The sequence below is a fragment of the Cylas formicarius genome, unplaced genomic scaffold, assembly GCF_029955315.1.
Source record: "Cylas formicarius isolate icCylForm1 unplaced genomic scaffold, icCylForm1.1 PGA_scaffold_2__14_contigs__length_35257938, whole genome shotgun sequence".
NCBI lineage: Eukaryota > Metazoa > Arthropoda > Insecta > Coleoptera > Brentidae > Cylas > Cylas formicarius.
In genome coordinates this window covers 20,308,643-20,329,655 of record NW_026844319.1, presented here as the reverse complement: position 1 = coordinate 20,329,655, position 21,013 = coordinate 20,308,643, and the positions used below count along the sequence as shown (strand labels likewise).

General features: G+C 35.0%; 3 protein-coding genes across 4 annotated transcripts; 1 reads left to right on the top strand and 2 right to left on the bottom strand.

Moving 5' to 3' along the window:
• Window positions 1-867: 867 nt before the first annotated feature.
• On the bottom strand, window positions 868-9,126 carry LOC132698567 (uncharacterized). 2 transcript variants are annotated; one of them, XM_060664741.1, is made up of 3 exons: window positions 9,010-9,029; window positions 1,870-2,604; window positions 868-1,815 (listed from the first exon to the last, which is right to left on the bottom strand). In XM_060664741.1, exons 1-3 carry the CDS (start codon window positions 9,013-9,015, stop codon window positions 1,570-1,572), a joined length of 987 nt encoding a protein of 328 aa, XP_060520724.1. In that variant the 5' UTR covers window positions 9,016-9,029; the 3' UTR covers window positions 868-1,569. The 2 variants fall into 2 exon arrangements, with proteins under 2 accessions (XP_060520724.1, XP_060520726.1); XM_060664743.1 differs by having other exon boundaries at window positions 869-1,815; window positions 1,870-2,589; window positions 9,010-9,126.
• A 1,710-nt stretch (window positions 9,127-10,836) lies between these two features.
• On the bottom strand, window positions 10,837-16,212 carry LOC132698407 (uncharacterized). Its single transcript, XM_060664446.1, has 3 exons — window positions 16,184-16,212; window positions 14,059-14,458; window positions 10,837-11,533 (listed from the first exon to the last, which is right to left on the bottom strand). The coding sequence occupies exons 1-3, from the start codon at window positions 16,184-16,186 to the stop codon at window positions 11,151-11,153; spliced, it is 786 nt and encodes a 261-aa protein (XP_060520429.1). The 5' UTR covers window positions 16,187-16,212; the 3' UTR covers window positions 10,837-11,150.
• Window positions 16,213-18,173: 1,961 nt separating this feature from the next.
• On the top strand, window positions 18,174-20,705 carry LOC132698257 (uncharacterized). Its single transcript, XM_060664226.1, has 2 exons — window positions 18,174-18,287; window positions 19,688-20,705. Exons 1-2 carry the CDS (start codon window positions 18,270-18,272, stop codon window positions 20,624-20,626), a joined length of 957 nt encoding a protein of 318 aa, XP_060520209.1. The 5' UTR covers window positions 18,174-18,269; the 3' UTR covers window positions 20,627-20,705.
• The last annotated feature ends 308 nt before the right edge of the window (window positions 20,706-21,013 follow it).

Below are 21,013 nucleotides of genomic sequence, written 5' to 3'. Positions count from 1 at the left end.
CGCAGAAATGAAATGTGAACTTTTTCAAAATTTTTGCAGAATGGAGTTTGAAGACTTTGAATTTCTATTAAATCTAATTGGCCTGAAAATACCAAAGCAAGATACTTCATTTAAAGAAGCACTACCAGCAAAAGGAAAGGTAATGCTTGCTTTACACAACCTAGCTATAAGAGATTCATACAATTTTTAAATTATTGAACAACTTATGTCAACATAATACCAAAATTTTGTTTTACCATTATTGAAGATAAGTGTCCTGGTAGCAGAGGCTCGTCAAAGTAATGTCATTTTCGAGTTATAAGTGGTCGCTAGTCGTCAGTGGCCCGAAAGACCCGTAAAAAAAGTCTTATTAACATCTTAAAAATGACCTTGGAATGTCGTCATAAAATGACTTGATTAATTCCAGATATGCACCTCATGACGTAAAAGAATATATCTAGAGGGTGTCGAAATAGTGTGTCAAAGTAATATATCTCATTTTTTTACTAGATGAGATTAAAAGAAATAATTTATAATTATGTTCAAATGTACAGGGTGAATAATAAATGTGGGGAAAATCAAACCTATTTTTTTTTTAATTGCACATCCTGTATATTATGGCATTATTAGATACTCTCCTTTATAGTCAATCACCCAATATAGGGTTCTTATGGTCTATACCGAATGTTTTTCTGCTCTGTGTTTAATACCTTATATTTTTGACGCGGTTTCCGATAGCTGCAATTTTATTATGCCCACCATTTTATAAAATGATTTATGCATTAACAATTCTCAATTTTCTGCAACTGCAAAAGACGTTCTATGTAATTTCATTTACTTTACTCACTTTGCTTACTACTTACTACCAAAAAGAAAAAAGCAATTTAAAAATCGATATATATTTCGGCAGTAATGACCAATGACCAATGACTTTAAATTGACGTCACTTAAATGACAAAAGTTGACAATTCAAGTTGACGTAAAAAAGCCGAGACTTGAATGATAAAAATTGACGACACTAATTGATGTAAAGATATTAGTAGGTTAAATTAACGTCTTGCTGACGTCATATATAACGTCATTTTCGTAATTTTGTGACTAGTTACTGAGTCGTATTGTGTATATACTATCATTGAAATGTCGGAAACTACAATGAAATAAAGAGTCGGTAAAATCGACGAAAAAGTTGATCAACTCTATAATTCTTTTAGTCTCTGAGATTCCAATGTGTTTACTGTTTCGAAACACCAGTTCTTCTAGGAGCTAAATCTAAATTAAAAATTCAACGAATAACATTCCGTACCACCTTACATACGCACAGACTGAAACAGACTGAACAAATAGCTCGAAATTCTCTTTTGATGTACTGCCTAGTAAACGCTTGCGCAGGTGAACGAATGATTAGATACGGTTCGTTAGTACCTACACACCATACAAACCAGTTCATTTGTTAATGTTCTTTCTCTTTCGTTCCCTGAATCCATTCGCTTTTATTAATCAAAAAGTTTTACAGCATCGCTAAGTCACATCGATTGATTGCTCGAACAAAAATAAGTGAACTTTTTATTAACTACAAACTAATGGTGTACATTATTTTCGTCCCAAAGTTATAAGTGGACTGTAGACGGTATTCGGTAACGCGTGGATATTTTGAAAGTAATAATTGGCCGTATATTCCTCTGGTTTGCTGTTAATATCTTTTGTCTTCTGGAAGACCACCCTCTGCAGCCGACCGTCAGGCTGCTGAACGTAAAACAATCCGCTACCTCCTGCGACCGCTGTAGCTACCGATACGTTTGGATCATCGATACCGTCTGCATCTGTAGATTCCGTAGCCTATTAAAAAATAACGTTTTTGTCGTTGAATTTTTGAAGCTGATTTATACTCACCTGGTTGTCGTTTCCACCATCGGGAACGGATGATGCGACGGTGGAAATGGGCAACGGAGCCTGGGTAGCGAAATACGGAGTTCTAGCTGTCGTAGGTGGAATATAATTTTGACCAGGTTGGCTCGCGATTTGTTGCGGGTTCGACTGTAACTGGCCCAAACCCCCAAAGTCGGAATAAAAATCGGCGGGTCCTTGAATGGGTAAGTGTTGGGTGGTAAATCCATTCAAAAGGTTCCCTTGTCCAGGGTTGTTTTGTACTTTATCAAAAGTTTCCAAATTTTTGTTGTTTGGCAATCCGTACTGATTCGAAGGCCTATTTTGAGGTGGTCCATACTGAGATTGGGGTTGTTGGCTGTTGAGCGTGCCAGGTATGTTGTGGACCGGCAATATTTGCTTGTTTGGAACGAGTTCGGTTGCTGGTGGTCTATATTGGGAAGGATACGTCGATATTTGCTTGCTGGGTACCCCGTAGCTTGTTCGCGGAGGTGTTCCGTAAGAGGTGCTCGGTAGCTTTAATTTTGAACCTTGCAGTTGCTCGGTGAGGCGGATGAGTTGCTCGATCGTAACTTTGGGAGGGAGATCTACCGCCAATGAACTACTGAGTTGTTGGGGTTGCGAAAACCGAAACAGTTGTGGGCTCGGATTGAAAGCTCTCGGTGACTGAGGGGGTGGTATTTCGGCTGCCGCCAAACTGCACGCCAGAAGAACGCTTAAGATGATCTGTAAACGACCGCCCTAGGTTTTAAAGAATTTTTCAATCGTTGACTTCTGGATCGAATTTGCTGATCAAGAAACAAGGGAGTTCCACAGCTCCAGAATGTCAGATTTTGAAGAACTCTTCATAAATGGTTATAATAATTACGGTGATAGAGGGTGTCAGAAGCACCTGCGTTGATGTATATGTAATATTTAATATTTAAGTGATTTAACTACCAAATTGGGAGCAACAGGGCCACCAGCAAATTACATTAACGATTCAAATATAATTGTAACAAAAAAGTCCAAATCAGAAGTCATATAAGCCGCAATCGAGTGCGTTTCAATTATGAGCGAATGGTGTGGTGATAATGGATATTAAATGCAACCAAATCACAAATTTTACAATTTTGTGTAAAAAACAAAACTATCTAGGAAAGTTTTTTAGTTAGCACTAAAAAATCTCATGCAGAAATTGTTTTGTATCTTTAAGCTTTACTGAAATTACCATCATCGATTTACATTCTTTCACAAAACAAAATAACACAATTATTACAATAGGTAAATCAAACGTAGTTCAACAAATCTCAAGTAACCAAAACCCATGAATTGTCGGCATTAAGTGTTTTAATAAAATGGTGAATCTGGAGACCACGTCAAATTTAAACTTGTACTACTTGCTGCATTAGATACTTAAGAAATAATTTAGGCAGTGTAGCGAAATACAAAAATTATATTATATTCTAAAAAAGGTTTTATATTGAAGTAACATTTAAAAAAGGGGATTTGTATTCAGTTCCCGTCACGCAGTATGAAGAAAGAGTGATTCATATATTTTTTATGTTTTCACTGGGCAGCCCAGGCGCCACAACATTTTCGTAAACGTAATGGGACAATTCCTATATACCCACGCATTATAAACTTAAGTTTCAACATGAAAGACGACGCTTAAAACAGGGAATGTAAATACCGTAAAATTGGAAACACGACAATTCATTCATAAAATCAGTATAAGCCGACAGCCGACATCAACTGGTGATATAATCGATGCAATGCAATGCAATGCAATGTGTGGTTCAGTCACGTTCTACCGTTGGAAATCTTCAAGCTGTGCGATGTCACCATAGGTGTAGCTTATCTATGAGAATTGACGCTCTGTTGATCGTCGCTCGTTATTAAACACGCTAAACAGCTAGACAATTAAATATGACGTCCAATTTCTAAATTTCAAAAGTCTGAAAGCATCTGATGCCTTCTGATAGGTCAAAATGTTTACCTATTGTAGTAAAATGCGCTATTATCGGACTTGTCGGTCTCTTTGGTTTTTCACTCGTGCATGCACATATTGAATATGGAGAGAATCTGTTTGGTAGAGCTGGATATAGTTTATGCATATAGGCACTAGAAATATAGAGGCCCTGTCTATGCCGATAATAAACTTATGAAACAACTACGAAGACATTTTTGGGAAAGTCTATTCAACAGGTGCATGCGCGAGATTTAAAATATCCTTTTTAACCAACAACCCTGCGGCATTCAACAATCAACATGGTCGCTGACAGGTCGTCAAGTTTTAGAAAGAAAATGGCACAAAGTGCAGGTTAGTAAATGAAATGTATCTGCGGAAAATCATTCTTCTCTGCGAAAATATCAATGCCACCTGCAGCGTATCAATGAACGATCTTAATAATAATATAATAATAATTTGAGCGGTCCTCGTATGTGCTACGCTCTTCACTTATGTCGAAATAATTATCCAGCAAAACAAACACATTCCGGGTTCTTATTGTTGTTATTTCGCTTCGTGATCGCGCCATTACACATCACCTAACATAAAATCTCCCGACCAGGCTCATTAAATTTACATGTTTATGCTTTCGTCGATATTCTGCTCGTTTATTGTACCACGACGAGTGTCGTTGGTATTTACGTCGAAACGCTCGATTTGAGCTTAATATTATTGGTGGAAAACATTTTTTTTGTTTGATTGGTAAAGGATTTTAAATATTTGATATCCTGCCGAACAGTGGATGACACAAAAGAAAACGTTGCAAATTCCTAAATAAAGCATTCTGACTTAATTTGTATAAGGCACGAAGGTTTTAAAGTTAATTATAACAAATATGACACGATTTAACGACAATTTTAATATAAGAAAGATATGGAGTAGGCGATGTTGAGACTTCTAAAAATTGAACCAATCAAATAGTACTTTGGTTGTCGCTTGTCGTGAGCCTTACACCAAAGCACATAATACATGTACCGTGTGATGCATTGCCTAACGGAAATTTTTAGGTGCCCAAATATTGGCTCCCTTGTACATTGTACAGCAAAGTTGTAATATAACTTTTTGAAGGGCCCGGTATGATTATGGAATTTTAATAAGCCAATCTTCAGTTCAATACAGGTCAATACAACAAACACCAGCAAATATGTTCCGTGACGTTATATCCAAAACTTGACGACGTCAAACCGGACAATGACATATCAAATAAAGGTTGGTTTACGATAAAGATATGCACATTTGGTTTTACACATTCAATATAAACTAAGTGTCATTATTATGTCTTTCTTAGGATCAAACCTCAAACCATTCTTGGAATGAGTTTCATTTAAAGAACGTTTTAAGCAACAGGAACAAGGAACAACTATAAATTTCAAATCACGTCGTTTCTTATATATAAACATTTTTTAAATAAATGCCCAAACAACCCTCCATTAACGGTAAAATCACATCATAAAATTCATTTCTAACATTGCTTAGTTGGTGTTGTGAAATCCTGTCACAGTCTAAGGAAATAGCGTTTTGTAACTGGTTAAGATTTTGAAATTTAACATTTTGACCTCACATTAAGAAGTCGTTCAGAGACCTGGGTGGCCAATGGATTCGGCACCTTGGGCCAATAATATTCCCGTTAAAAGGGCTTCCCAAATACTTCCTAACCATACATCTGGTACCAGAGCTCCTGATCTTCTCGAACAACTCCTTCTAGTGCAGGTTTAATTTGATTTTGTAATAAATCCAAATAGGTTTCTGCCATAAGGTTATAGTCCATAAAAAATAGCTAATAATATGATGTCCGCAAATTCCCACCATAACATTTATTTCTTGAGGATTGTTGGCTCCAATACCGACAGTACGCTGTTTAGTGTGAATGTACATCCATCAGTAAAACAAATATTTTTTTGAAAAATCCATACCATTATTTGCTTTTTCCGTTAGTTCAAAACAAAATGCTACTTTTCCTTTTTCATCGCTTTCCCGAAGCTCTTGGTACTTTTCTTATCTATAGGAAAAATATTTGTGTTTTTTTAATGGGCGCAAAACTGTTTTGATGTTTATTTCCAGCTGGTTGAAGGATCCTCGTAATAACCATTTTGCTTTCCTCCACATGCAGTAAAATGTTCAAATCTCTATTGTCCCTTTTTTCTACTCTATTATCGACATTTTCTGCTTAACATTTGCAGTTATTTATTACGTATATACGCGGTATACGCTAAGCGGGAAAAGAAACTTAAAACATTTCATACACTCCTCTAAGACGCTTTGAACCAATATGATCTTTCGGCTTTCAACAATTAACATGGCCGTTGACAGTTTTAACCTCGGATGGAGCATTTTTTTGGCAATATTTTCGTAAAATTTGCCCAGATGAAAATAAATTTTCAGGAAAAAATGAGTAACTGTGTGGAGATTGCTGCTTAGGAGAAAATGGCGCAAAGTGCCTGTTTTTCTATGAAATTTTAAGGCACGCGCGGAAGATTATTCTCGTTTGTACGAAAATTTCATAGCCGCTTAGGTGCACCAATTTTACTGTATTTTGCGGTTTTATAATATATCATTTTCAAACAATAACACCTCCACTATAAACCAACTTTTTTCGGCAGTAATTTATGAAAATATGCACAGATCTCGTTAAATGTTCAACGAAAAACCGAGTGAAGTGTTTGGAGATCGATGTTTAGAAAGAAAATGGCGCAAAGTGCAGGTTCATATTTGAAATTTAAAGCCACGCGAAGATCATTTCCTTCTCTACGAAAATATAATAGCCTCCTGTGACTCAGTTTTCACTATCCTAACGGCTAGGTTGAAACCTGCACTGTCTTGTAACACCGTCAATTTTAACCTTGCTAAATTCAGTACAGTTAGGTCAAGGTTATCACAGAATGTCTAAACAAAACTAAGCAACTACTTTCAGAACAAAAAGTAACTCTGTGACATTAATTTTTTTTATCAGCACGCAAATTCAGATATAAACAGATATAAATTGTTGTACCATTTTCAAAATACTAATGATTAAAAATGAAGTTAACATTTGTATGGTCTGTTCATAGATATAAGAAAGTGACCAATTGCTTTTGAATGGGATTATCCAAGGGTGGTCATTAACATACAATGCAACCAGCTTATTACCTAAAGTTTGGGAATTTAAATTCAGGTAAAATTGTGGTGCGTAATAGAAAATAATTTTATACCTACCTGTGTTTAATATTCTTTGGTTTCGTATACTACTTAGTTTAAGTTTATTAGTAGTCATTTTTATTTCGTATGTAATACAGCGTGTGTTGAATCGTGTGCGAATTATGCAAAATATGTGCGAGTCTAGTGTATCTCAGGAGATGCTCCCACCCAAATGTAGAAAACACTATTCTATTAAGACTAAGGAAGTTATAAACAATGTTTACTTGACTCTCTCATTGAACGTGGTGCCAGCAAGCAAGCATCTTTAGAAGAAACGGCCACATTGACGAAAATTCCAACATCAACTGTATGGAAAATTGTGAATAAAAAATAAAAGAAGCGATGCTGACATTTTCTCGAGTGTAGATGAAAGTGATCAAGATATAATACGGCGTAAAATTTATCAGTTATACGAGGAACAAAGCGTGCCTATATTAGATATCTTAATTAGGAGGCTTGAAACCGGTGTTAAATGTGGCAGAACTACCTTATGGAAGTGTATTCAGCACATGGGTTTTACATTTAAAAAAATTGACAAAAGGCAAGTTTTAATGGAATCTTTTAGAATTCGGAAATGGCGACTGGAATATCTAGAAAAAATTAGGATTCACAGAGAACAACAAAGGCCAATTACTTACTTGGATGAAACCTGGTCCGACACTTATGATACCCCTGAAAAGGGTTGGGTTGACTCAACTGATAAGTGTAAAACAAACGCGCCATCAAAAAGAGGTAAAAGAATAACTATTTTGCATGCTGGCTCTAAAGATGGTTGGATTCCAAATGGAATATCTCTGTCTGCGAAAAATATTAAAGATTCTTCTCTGGATTACCATGAAGATACCACCGCTGATTTATTTTAAAGTTCGTTTAAAAACAAATTAGTTCCAGACATTCCTCCTAATAGCGTCAGTGTAATGGACAATGCAAGTTATCACAGTAGACAGTTGACTAAAACCCCTTCCTCATGTGACACAAAAGCCATAATCCAAAACTACATGTATAAAAACGACATTTATGTTCACGAAGATTATACCAAAAAGCAATTAATTGAGGTTCTACAAAGCTTGAACCTACAAAAGGAATACGTCTGTGATAGTTACGCAAAATATCTAGGGCATACAGTGTTAAGGCTTCCACCTTACCACTGTATATTTAATCCCATTGAACATGTTTGGCACCAACAGAAATCTGCCATTCGTCGTAACAATATTTTTCTCCGTGTTAACTCCAATGTCTTTAAACTTATAGAATTATTACAAATAATAATTTGAACAGGCAATGGTAGCGATAGTGATACTGATATATTATGTGAATAATTTTAAGCAATTTAAGTAGGTAATAAAAATAATTTGTAATTTTATTTTAGATTTAAACATAAATACATACATAAATAAATAAATATTGTTTAGAATCTATCCTAACAAAACCCTAAATAATTAAATTCTAAGCAAAGTACGGACCTGTTCGGCCATATTTCATTCTTGCACGGGTCTTTCCTTAATTCGTATCAGTTAGTCACTTTGTTATATCTATGAACAGACTTTACCTGCTTGTATGGTTTTGATAATATTGCTACTAATAGTACTTTATTAAAAACAATTTGAAAGCTGCCGCTATTGAAGAAATATTCCTGTCATAACGTGAAAGACAATGATAAAGGCGAAAAACGAATAAAGTTTTATCAAAAATAAATTGATTCAGGAAAATGTAACATCTGAAATGACAAGAATTTAATCTAAAAAGCAGAATTAGATTTAAATTTGGAGTGTTTTTTAAATGATCCTATATACCGTAATTTGCTTACGTGTGTTAATAGCAATCGATATGAATAAGATGAAAAGATTAAAAATTATAGAAAGGGTGTTCCCAAGTTAACAGGTTAGTTTTGAATTCGGCAAGTGTGCACCAACCCGATTGATGATGTATCACGGCAGCCAGTTTAATTTTCAAATAAATACAACATTAAAAAACACTCTTACCTTCATTATAGTTATAAGTAGTTTTGTGGCATACTGAATGGACGAGTATCGTCGCGTGAAATTTATAAACTACTTCGCTGGAGTCATTTGTATTCACAAGAGAATCCAAGCACGTTGTATTGGTTTAAAGTACAATGTAAAATACGCACTCGTATAAAATTTACCTATTGTTTTTCGTTTTGTTTACGACCCAAATAGTTTAATTTTGCAATCAGTTTCGGCACAATTTTTCCCCAACAATTTCTCCAAATATTTCGCTCCCTGTGCACAAGCCAAAACCGCACATTTATTTTGATGGGTAGTAGAATTGCTGTGGACCATGTTGGACTAAGCAAAATTTTAGACAAAACAGCTTTTCGTACATTATTGGAATGTTTGATGCACTTTATTTTGGAGGAAATCAAATTCCACCTTTTACACTTCATAACAGTTTAATACCGGTTTCCCACTTATTGAACCAAACAGAAACAAAACACAAACTCAAAAAGTTTCGCGAGAGCCTACTCGTTTTCTTTTGTCGACGATTTTTTTTTTACTTTGCCAGACTAGTAGGTAAAGATAGTATTAATAAAGTATTTTTATATATAGAACATTTATCAAAAACAAATAAGGGGGTAATTTCTTGTTAAAATTAAATTTTATTATATAAACGCCAACCATAAAGGACACATCGCGCTACAAATACGGAGGCAAAAAAATGTTTTTATTTTTTTATCTGAAAAACGAAAATAAATAAAATAATAAAATATGACGGACGTATTATTATTATAATAACACACTTTCTGCATATTTTTTTATTTTTTTTTATATGTGGAGGGCATTGAATTTGACCCCTCCTATTCTTCTTATTTAGGGAAAAATTAATGCAACAACATTTGTTTAATTTTGTATTTTATTTGGAGACTTTTGTCTCTTGAAATTTTGCGAAATACTTACCGTTTACAAATAAAAACAAATCTAACTCTTAATGAGATAAAAAAACTATTGAATTTGTGTTACTTCTTAAGGTGTTTCTTATTATAGGTTTATTTGACATTGCTCAGTTAGTTTGAATACAAAATACAACCAATTGAATCACAAATTCATTACCTAATCATGAAATTGTTCAATAATAGGAGTTTTAATTCAATAATGCGGAAATGGCAGATATGCATTTTATGTACGCGTGTGCCAACGGAAATTCTGTTGAATCTTGTCGTTTTTATACACAAGCGTATCCTAATCGTAGATTTCCTCAGCTTAGCATGTTTAGCTGGAGGTCCGGAGACAAGTACCAGGAAAATTGCAGCTGTAGCAAAACAACAACAGTTATGTTCATATCACGTACAGAGGGTTCAAACTCTTTAACAAAGAGATTTGGAACCAAAGATGGCTTTCTATCAAAAGTTTAGTGAAGAAGAATTTATAGGAGAAGTCTAGTTTTTGCAATAGTAATATTTTATTTTTCTATCTATTTTCGTTTTCAATGAAAGCATTCTTAATCTTCCTCGTTGAAACTTGAAGTTTAATACTGTATTAAGTGTTTTATTTGAATTTTAGTCAAAAAATACCAAGAAAAAATTGTAATTAGAAGAAAGAAGCAAGTTTCAGATATTAAGGTATTTAAATAATCAATAAAAGAAAAACAAATAAATAGTCAACAACTTAAATCATCCAAAACTTCGAACAAGTAAATTTTCGTTGTGTTTGTAATAAGATCGTAAAAATGGTGAATAATGTGAATTATCTTTATCAAAAAAAAATAGAAAAAACATGGATGATGAAAATCGCTTTCTCTGCCAATAAATTTTACTGAAGTAATAACCAATACATATGCATATAGGTAGTTTATTCACAAGATCAGTACAATATGTTAATGCATATATCGTCAAAGTCGAGCCGACCATCGTATTTTTTAAAACTTAGGATCGATATTTTTATCGTCGAAAAGTTTCATTTGATTGCAAGTTGCAAAACGCCGTAGACGGATTACATACGATTCATTTCGTTACGTTTTACGTGACAAATTTCGGGAGACCCTAATTAATTAAAAAAAGAAGAAAGCGCTGCTTCGTTCGTGACTGCACATACAAGTGCAATATTAATAAATAGCTTCGATTCGGAACCGCCGTTCGTCATATCTAAGAGAAGTGGAAAACAGGCTATTCCGTCGATTGAACTTTGGCGTTCTTATCCGAGGCTCCACCTAGTAACTGGATCAGATTCGGCCAAACAGCGACCTCGGTAGCGCTTGGAACCATGTTGCTTCCGAGCAAATCGGGCCTGAAGCAGCCTCCGCATCTGGCGAACGTGGAATAGTCGCTGTAGAAATTTTCTGGGCAAGTGGAACAGTCTACGGGTAACTGACGACAAAAATTCGGACCTAGACACCACGATTGGTACGAGCGTTCCAGCCTAGAACACGCTCCTTGACACGGATCGATAGGTTGGAACATGAAGCGACTCCTGCAGGTACTTCCGCACTGGGTCTGACCTAACCAGGGACATCCGTATGGTACGCAAGGATGTATCACATTGCAGCATCCTTAAACATAAAAAGAATACCGTAGTTGATGAAATGGCAAAGCCTTATGATGGGGTAAAGTCTGTTCATAGATATAAGAAAGTGACTAACTGATACGAAGTAAGGGAAGATCCGGGCAAGCTGTAAGAATGAAATATGGCCGTACAGGTCCGTACTTTGCTTAGAATTTAATTATTTGGGGTTTTGTTAGGAAAGATACTAAACAATATTTATTTATTTATAACCAAAACTACAAATTATTTTTATTACCTACTTAAATTACTTAAAATAAAATTATTCATATAATATATCAGTATTACTATCGCTATCATCGCCTGTTCTTATTATTATTTGTTCTATATTATTTGCAATATGGATATACAATTGTTCTAGTTTTTCTATATGTTTAACAGAATTTTCCCAACTTTGTGGAGGGATGTTAAAAACTTCAGTTTCTATAAGTTTGAGGGCATTGGAGTTGACACGGGGAAAACATTATTACGACGAATGGCAGATTTCAGTTGGCGCCAAACATGTTCAATGGGATTAAATATACAGTGGTAAGGTGGAAGCTTTTAAACTATATGCCTAGATTTTTTTTTCAAGTTTTGTAGAACCTCAATTAATTGCTAGTTTGTTTTCAAACCAACTTTCAAATAAATCAGCGATGGTGTCTTCATGGTAATCCAGAGAAGAATCTTTAATATATATCGCAGACAGAGAAAGTCCATTTGGAATCCAACCAACCATCTTTAGAGCCAGCATGCAAAATAGTTATTCTTTTACCTCATTTTGATGGCGCGTTTGTTTTACACTTATTAGTTGAGTCAACCCAACCCTTTTCCAGGGTATCATAAGTGTCGAACCAGGTTTCATCCAAGTAAATAATTGGAATTTGTTGTTCTGTGTAAATCCTATTTTTTTCTAGATATTCCCGTCGCCATATCCGAATTCTAAAAGAATCCATTAAAACTTGCCTTTTGTCAATTTTTTTGAATCTAAAATCCATGTGTTGAATACACTTCCATAAGGTAGTTCTGCCACATTTAACACCGGTTTCATCTTTTTCAAGCCTCCTAATTAAGATATCTAATTTAGGCACTCTTTGTTCCTCGTATAACTGGTAAATTTTACTCACTTTCATCTATACTCGAGAAAATGTCATCATCGCTTCTTTTTTTCCTAGCTGAAACGGGATTGTTCACAATTTTCCATGGAGTTGATGTTGGAATTTTCGTCAATATGGCCGTTTCTTCTAAAGATGCTTGGTTGCTGGCACCACGTTCAATGAGAGTGAAATAAACGTTGTTTATAACTTCCTTAGTCGCAATAGAATAGTGTTTTCCACATTTGGGCGGGAGCACCTCTTGAGATACACTAGACTCGCGTATATTTTGCATAATTCGCACACGATTGAACACACGCTGTATTACACACGAAATAAGAATGATTACTAATAAACTTAAACTAAGTAGTATACCAAACCAAAGAATATTAAACACAGGTAGGTATAAAATTATTTTTTAACACGGACCACAATTTTACCTGAATTTAAATTCCGAAACTTATTTTAATAATTTTGTTGCATTGTATGTTAATGACCATCCTTGGATAATCCCATTCAAAAGCAATTGGTCGTTTTCTTATATCTATGAACAAATCATACAAATCTTACTCAATCGATAGGAAAACACATTTGGATTAAACATTTTTCAACATTCAAAATCAATTCACTGTATTTGGATACTTATTATATTACGTTACCGGAAATAGAGAATTATATCCACCCAAAAAAAAACTGTGTTTGAAAGGGCAACATTTTTTCTGAAAGGCAAAGAAAACCACCTTCATACGGAATACAGGCACCTAATAGAAACGTGGAACAATAACGTTAAGCCTAACCAATCTGAAGATATATAAATAGATAGATAATGGGAATCAGGGATCCCACAACAAGGGAACTTTTATTAACAATTGATAATTTAAGTTTAAATGCTATTTTGCCCCATATCTAAACAAAGCAGAAATGAAACTTTATATTTCGATGCAGATAGAGCAAAAATATCAAATAAAAACGGATGTGAAAAATACGAATTTACAAAGAGAAAAGCAAAAAGCAAATTTATTATTTATCAAATCATTGACCTGCGGATGGTCAGATTTGTAAGTTTTTGACGGTAGTGAAGTTGAGGCTATTAGATTTGTAAATTCATATTGATTTAAAGCGAGTATTTTTTCGTGTTTTCACATGCACCAACATCTAAAATAAGTTGTAGCAGCTTTACTTGAAATATTTTCAAGTTCTTGAAATGGCTGCAAGACTGCGCGACCTTTGTGAAGAATAAGAAATTGGTTAATTTCTAAAAAGAGAGAAAAATATTTCAATCTTAGTGGGAAGTTTATAGCGGAAAATGTAAACAATGTCACATTTTGATTTTGTTTTGCAATAATTGGAGATATTAAGGTATCGCGCAGTCAGTAGGATGACCTTCACAGATACAATCGGTATCCTGATAGTACATCGGTTACACTGTTAACTTTCTTACCTGTGCGTACTGGTAAGAAGATCGGTACCGGATACGGTATTGGAATGCTAGTGGTTGAGTTGCAGTTAGGAGTTGGAGATTCTGAGTTCACGTTAACCAAGTTGGTGTTCTCTACGGTTACGTTGATCGGTATGGTTAAGGTATTTTGAGTCCTGACGATATTTTCGATGTGGACAACGGTCGGTAACGTGAAGTTGTTGTTGTTAACGTTGGTGGAGTTAACAATTATGGGTGGGGATTCTTTAGGTGCCGGCGCGGGAGTGGTAGGGCACGAGCCGCAGGGATTTTCGCAAGAGTCGCAGGGGCTACAGCTGCCGCGGTTTTGACAGCACGATGATCCCCGACAAGCGACAGCCGCTTCCGACATGAGAGCCGCCACGAGTACCAAAACCGCGGGATTCTGCAAATTTTTGCAAACATTTTTTAGTAAAGTTGTACTTGAGAAATAGAAAATAATATTTGCATGCTGATAACAAGCAGCTGAAAATTTTATTTGTAATATCAAACAATACCATGGTGGGAACTATGGAAAATTAAAATAAAAAAATGTATGTTAATATGTACAGGGTGGCTCGTTTAAGAGAGACGTATACCTTATCTCGAAACATGCAGAGGTTAAAAAAAATTAAATACAAAAGTTGTTTCAATTAAAATAACTTTTTTTTAAGTTCCTAATCGTTACACGGTGGTAAAACAAATTTACATTTTTTTAATGGAACACGCGACATTTTATTGTATTTTTGGATAGTCTGTGATGCACCGCTTCGAACTTATGCCGAATTCGGGTTATGTTTAAACCATCATTGTTGGTTTGCTTATTAACTTTTTCAACTTGTTTCGATTTATTATTTTTACGAAAATAATGCTTTTCTTTAGGCAATGATCAAATTTAAAATATTCTCTTAAAATACGCGGTGTTGCCACGTTTCGCAAAATGATACTTTTCTCAATATGAGACACCCTGTATATTGGATTTTCGAATAGCCACTTTAATAGCAATTTCGTTTTGGCTTAATTAATACATTTTACATTCATAATTTAAGAATCTTGTAAATAAGCTGCTTAAATGGAAAAAAAAACTTTTAAAAAATGTTCATATTCTTAATAATAAAGACCACATGTCTATAAAAATATATAGAAACCTGCCCGTTTGTAGTTCTCTGTTGTGGTAATATTACTGATTTTTTGACAGGTATCAGTGTATTATAATTTTGTTTTATGTAAACGAAGCAGGAAAAAGTTGACCTATTAGAATGTTACATCGCCAATAACCAAAATCCGGCTATTGCTTTCATACAATATAGAGCCAATTTCCCCCATAGGCGATTGCCAGGAAAAAAATATTTGCCATGATATACCAGCAATTTCGAACAAATGACATTATTTTGGTGTTTAAAAGTAGGAGTCAACCTTTTTTGGATGATAATATGGAGCTAGAATTCTTCTGCATTTTGAAAGTACTCCAGAGACCTCCACTCGCCTTGCCGCTTTAAATGTAGACCTAAGACGAACCACACTTCAAACATGTTTAAAAACAGTTATAAGCCATTTAAATTCACACCAGTGCAAAAACTACAAGAAGCAGATTTTAACTTGAGATTACCATCTCCTCGCCAGCGAGAAGTCCAGATTTGACCTCGATTTGGTTTACAAAGATACCGCAAACAGTTTTGGAAGTGCAAAAACGAGTTCGCGCGACAATACACTACCTGAATGAAACGAATTACTTCTCAGATGCCATATATCATTTACAAATAGCATATACTACTTGTATTCTTTAAAACGGCATACATATTGAATTAGTTGTTGAATAGTTTCATACTCATACTCATATATATCGTTGAACTTGTCTTTAAAATGACTCTCCAAAATGGAATAAAATGTAGGGTGTTCTATTTAAAAAAATGTAACTTTGTTTTACCACCCTGTATATAAAAAAGTGACGATTAGGAAATTAAAAAAAAGATCGTTTTAATGGAAACAACTTTTATATTTATTTTTTTTTGTAACGCCCGCAGGTTTCGAGATAAGGTCTTTAAGGCCTCTCTTAAACGGGCGATCCTGTACGTACTTACAACTGATCAAAAATTTCAGAAAATGTTTTATTATTTCTTTATCCACCTACCATAATTCTCGGGCCACACTCGCGACACCACAGCTTAAATAACAATAATAAAAATGAAAAATAAAGGGACATTATTTATAGCAAATATTGGCGAGATATTTTTGTATAATCTCTTTTTTATGGACAGTCGCTTATTCCAAGAAATCTCAGCCACCAATGTACGCGTAGTACTAAAATCGAAGCGGCCTAAAATAACTAATGACACAATTTAAAAAAAGTGTTCTGCTCTCCAATCAATGTCGCCAAGTTTATTTTAAAATATTAATTTAAAGCTTAATTTGGGGAGAATACGCAGAGCAAGTTTTCTGGAAAACATATTTTTGTTTATGTCATCTAAACAACATTTCTAGGTATCTTTGTGGAATTTGGCAAACACATTCTGTGCATCAAGACGAATTTTCATGCGCACAACTTTCTTTTACCAGTGGCGTTCGTCCGCGATTTGTATTGGACATTTTTGAAGGATGAAAAATAATAAAATTTTGCAACACTGAATAATAATTTTTGAAAAAATAAATTTCAGTTTTAAAACCTTATTGTCAAATCACTCTTTGTTGACTTAAACCAAGTGGTTGGCCGTCAGAACCATCCTGACTTTATAATGTGTTTATAATTTAAAAAAAATCTGTCAAAACGATATATACTGTTGCATTTCTTTTATCAAATTTGACAATGATATCCAGAAAGAATATTTTTTTGGATAATATAGATAATTTTTGCCACCCACCAGTTAAGTTAAGACAAGTTTTGTTCCTAAAATGAGCTCTAGAACTATCCTCGTAGGAAAACGCTGTATATAGCATACGCAAAATGTTCTCACGCAGCAGCGTAGGTGGAAAACTGGCTTCCTTAACAAGCAATATGCTAGTGGAAATTTTGAAAATTTGGTTGGTGAAAGTTTAGTGCGCAGGCTAATTATTTAACGATTTTCTTAAGTTATATAAAACAAACCTATCAATAATTGTTGTTCGTTTTTAGGCCTACAATATTTCCAAACAAATCGTTTCTTGGTAATTTTATGAAGCGGGTCGTTTGCTCGAAATAAAGAGCAGTTAATAATAATTATTGTTTTGAACTCGAAAAAGGACGCGAACGTGGGTCAGCGAGGTTCAAGACCGCGATAAAAGCCTATTTTTTTAAGGTTTTGCTGCGTTTTGTTGCGGATGCAACAAAATACATGCACGCGGTAGCCCAAAAAAATCTATGCCGAAGTAAGGTGATCTTATGTCCCATTGCAATTCCTGCATTTGTGCAATTCACTATATCGCCAGAGATTAACTGTTAAGTGCAAAAAATTAAATTAACCGAATGAGTATTTGTATCTGCAAACATTATTAGGCAGTTTAGCGAAATATTAATTTAATTAATTTGAATAAAGGGACATCAGGCATGAAAAACTCAGGGGGTGGCTTTTATGTTAGAAATAAGTAGACTATGAAAGAATGTTAGCTGCATACCATTTTTATCTACAAAAATATGCGTAGCCTCTTCACAGAATCCATTTACTAAATTTCACGAAGATACCTAAAATAGTTAAAAAAAGATTTTTAAAATTTCACCATGATGTATGTTCAAAATTATATCGTTTAGAACATACGTTGTATGGTTGTCTAGCACTATCTAGTATTCAGCTAATTTTTGTTATTGGTTTTGTACTGGTTATATCATGTGGAAGTCGTCTTTGTATTTGCAAATCCCATCGACGACCAATAGTAATTATCAGTTGAGACTTCACGGAGTTTGCTACTGAAATTTCTACGTTTAAATCTATCTTCACTGATTCTTGCAGACTGCTAGACTAGGCATCATTAAAACATACAGTTCCCTGCGGTACCCTTATACCTGTTTAAACCAAAGTTCCTGGCGGCTCTAAGGATGCCGAGAAAGATGTTGCAGTCGTTATTTGCGATACACTGTGTATACGCGTTATTTCGTAGCCGAATAGGCAAATCCAATCCAAAAAAAGGGGTTCCGTCATTTGGAAACCACGATAAAACTGAAACGAACTTGAAATTACGATTGTTTGACGCGTGTGACCTGTCGACTAGCTGCACAAGTAAAAGTCTGAACTGAAATCGTCTTTACAATGACCAGCTGGACCCGGGTGAGACTAGTTTTTTTTATTAGTATCGCACACTTCACATTAAATTATGAAAAATTTTTTTGTGGTGTGTGATAATCGGAAAATCGATTTTGATATATACCTTGAGATTACTGGTATGGCGGGAAGGTTGAATAAATGGATATGAAATCGTCAGATATACATACACAAATACACAGTACCCAATTGAAATATTGTTATTTTTTAGGAAATAATTTTTACTGAATTAAAAATTTAGATTCTTTTCCTTTCCGATAGCTCCCCTGAAGTAAAATTGACTTTCTTTGAACATAACTAATACTCTCTAATCTACTATTTTTAATATCTCTATGTTGACTTATTTCTTATTCGTTAGAATAATTACTTGTAATCTTAAAAGTCAGTATCAACAAATTAATCGCCATTTGGGTAATAACAGTTTTTTTAATAGTGCACAAAGTGCATACTTTAGTTACGAGTTTATAGTACAAGCGGAGCTCAGCGAAGCCAGAGTTTAATGGCTCGGGACAGTGTTTAAAGAAGCTGACCATTTAAAGTGAAACTTTCTGTATTTTAGAGTGGGAAGTAGAAAAATATCATTTTAATTAGCTATATTTGCACAAATTTCACTTGTACAACAACTAGAAGCAATAATTCATTAAATTGCTTTACATTAGGTTTACTATTGCAATAGGCCATTTGGTATAACTAAACCGAATCGAACAAAACAAAATTGGGTAAGAAAATATTTACAAAAAATACGTTTTATATTTTTTCAGCCATATGTTAATGTTAAAATGAATGTCTAAACACTTTTTGGATTTTGTGCGATATCTTGACAAAACTACAACAACTAAACACAAAAATAAATTAACTTGATTTTTCAGGATTTTATATCCGTTTGTTGAACTTTCTTGCCAAAATCAATTTTCAGGTTGTGAGACATGCACAATTGATTGCCCCAAAATATGTTTTCCCTGTTTTTCCCAAATATATTGTAACGCTTTGCCGGTCACTGTCTAAGAAATGTCCAATCTTAAAATTAAAATAAATAATAAAATATTTTTAGATGTTGGGCCAAGCTAAACTTATAATTAATTAATTAATTAGGTAGCTTAACTTCAAGCCACGGCCTAGTTAATTTTAAGGTGAAATTGTCACATAATTGTGGGTTCGCAAGATCTGCGTCTTGTTCTGATTCTGCATATTATTTATATTATATCTTATTTTTAAACGTTGACAATCTCCGGAATGTCAAATTCGTCATTTCTGTAAAATTCTTATAGAATAGCATAATAAATTGCTTCAACATGATATAATTTATTTAAAAACATCCCTTGAAGTAAGGTCAGAAAGAATTGGGCGGTTCCAAGTAGTTTCATTTTCTTTCGCTAGCGACGCACCTATTCCAAGTTAAATTTCAGATGGCGCTATCGACAGTGCTACTCGCAGTATTTTTGGTAAATGTGGTCAGTGCCTGCGAGGACAGTTCATGCTGCAGCAGTGCCAGCTGTGAGAGCTGTAGATCCTCGTGTACCAACAGCTGCAACATAGGTTGCGCTACTGGAAATAACTGTTGCAGTAGTTGTAGAGCCAGGTGCTGCCAGCAGTGTTCCTCTACCGTTACGGTGCCATCGTCGCCTACCCCAGACCGTATAATAATAACACCGGCTCCCTCGCCTTACGTCGTTCCCGAATCCTCAACGTCTATCAACTCCACAAACGTAAATAATAACAACTTCACCGTGCCGGTGGAAGTACGGATAGAAAACGTAATCAGCAACCATAATAACATATCCGTTCCGATTAACATCACTGTGCAAACTTCCAATCAAGTCCACATCCAGTCTGAATCATCGGGGGTTGTACCGTCACCGTCTCCAACTCCACCGGTTCCAGTACCTGTTCCGACCTGTCAAAATACCACCAATTTCGTACCCGTACGCGTACCATACCCTTATCCGGTACAGTATTATCCTCGACCTACGACAGGTTGCTGTCACGTGGTACAACCGTGCGTACCACAAGGGTGTCAGTGGCATACCACCCAATGCGGTTCCTCTTGTCGCAGTCCTGTGATGTTTCAACCCAGCAACCCCTGTCAGACAGGGTGTCAGCGAATGGATAGTTCTTACCAGACGTGGTGCTTTGGCAGGGACCACTGCCGCAAGATTCCCGTTGATTGTTCTCACTGTCCAAATGAATTCTACAACGACTATTCCACCTTCGCCAGCTGTGGAGGCTGTTTTAGGCAAAATTTCGGATCCGACCTTCTCGGCCGACTGAGTTGGCCTTGGGCGTTTGGGGGCGGAGGTTCCATGGCGCAAGCGCAGCCGTACGCTGATCAAGGCGGCTTCGTTTAACGGAGAAATGCGGCTTTTCGCGGTACTGTCAATTTAGTTCAGTTAGTTTTGTTATAAAGGTTTTAAAAATGTACATCTCCGTAGCTTTTTTATTTTGTTTATCGCTATTTGCATCAACATAGTTGGGAGTCACTAGGATCGGGAACCCTTCCCAAAGATGGTTGATCCGTGGAAAAAATTCAAAATATTTAAACTAAAACTAGAATACTCACATGCTGTTTAGAAAAAGGACTTATGCTCCAATCAAGATCGAACTCTGAAAATTAGAAATATTTATTTAAATGCTTATCGAACATAATACCTACCGTAAAAAACAAACTTTCTATTTATTTATTTTGATAATCCGCTTTTGTTGGCCTAGAAGGTTTGATGTGTGCATAATGAGCT

Bases quoted from the DNA above. Each gene is read 5' to 3' on its own strand.
- LOC132698567 (XM_060664741.1), bottom strand. The intron at 1,816-1,869 runs GTGAGTATAAAT...ATTTTTTAATAG, and splicing joins ATGGTGGAAACGACAACCAG to GCTACGGAATCTACAGATGC.
- LOC132698407 (XM_060664446.1), bottom strand. The intron at 11,534-14,058 runs GTAAGAAAGTTA...TTTATGTTTAAG, and splicing joins CTTCTTACCAGTACGCACAG to GATGCTGCAATGTGATACAT.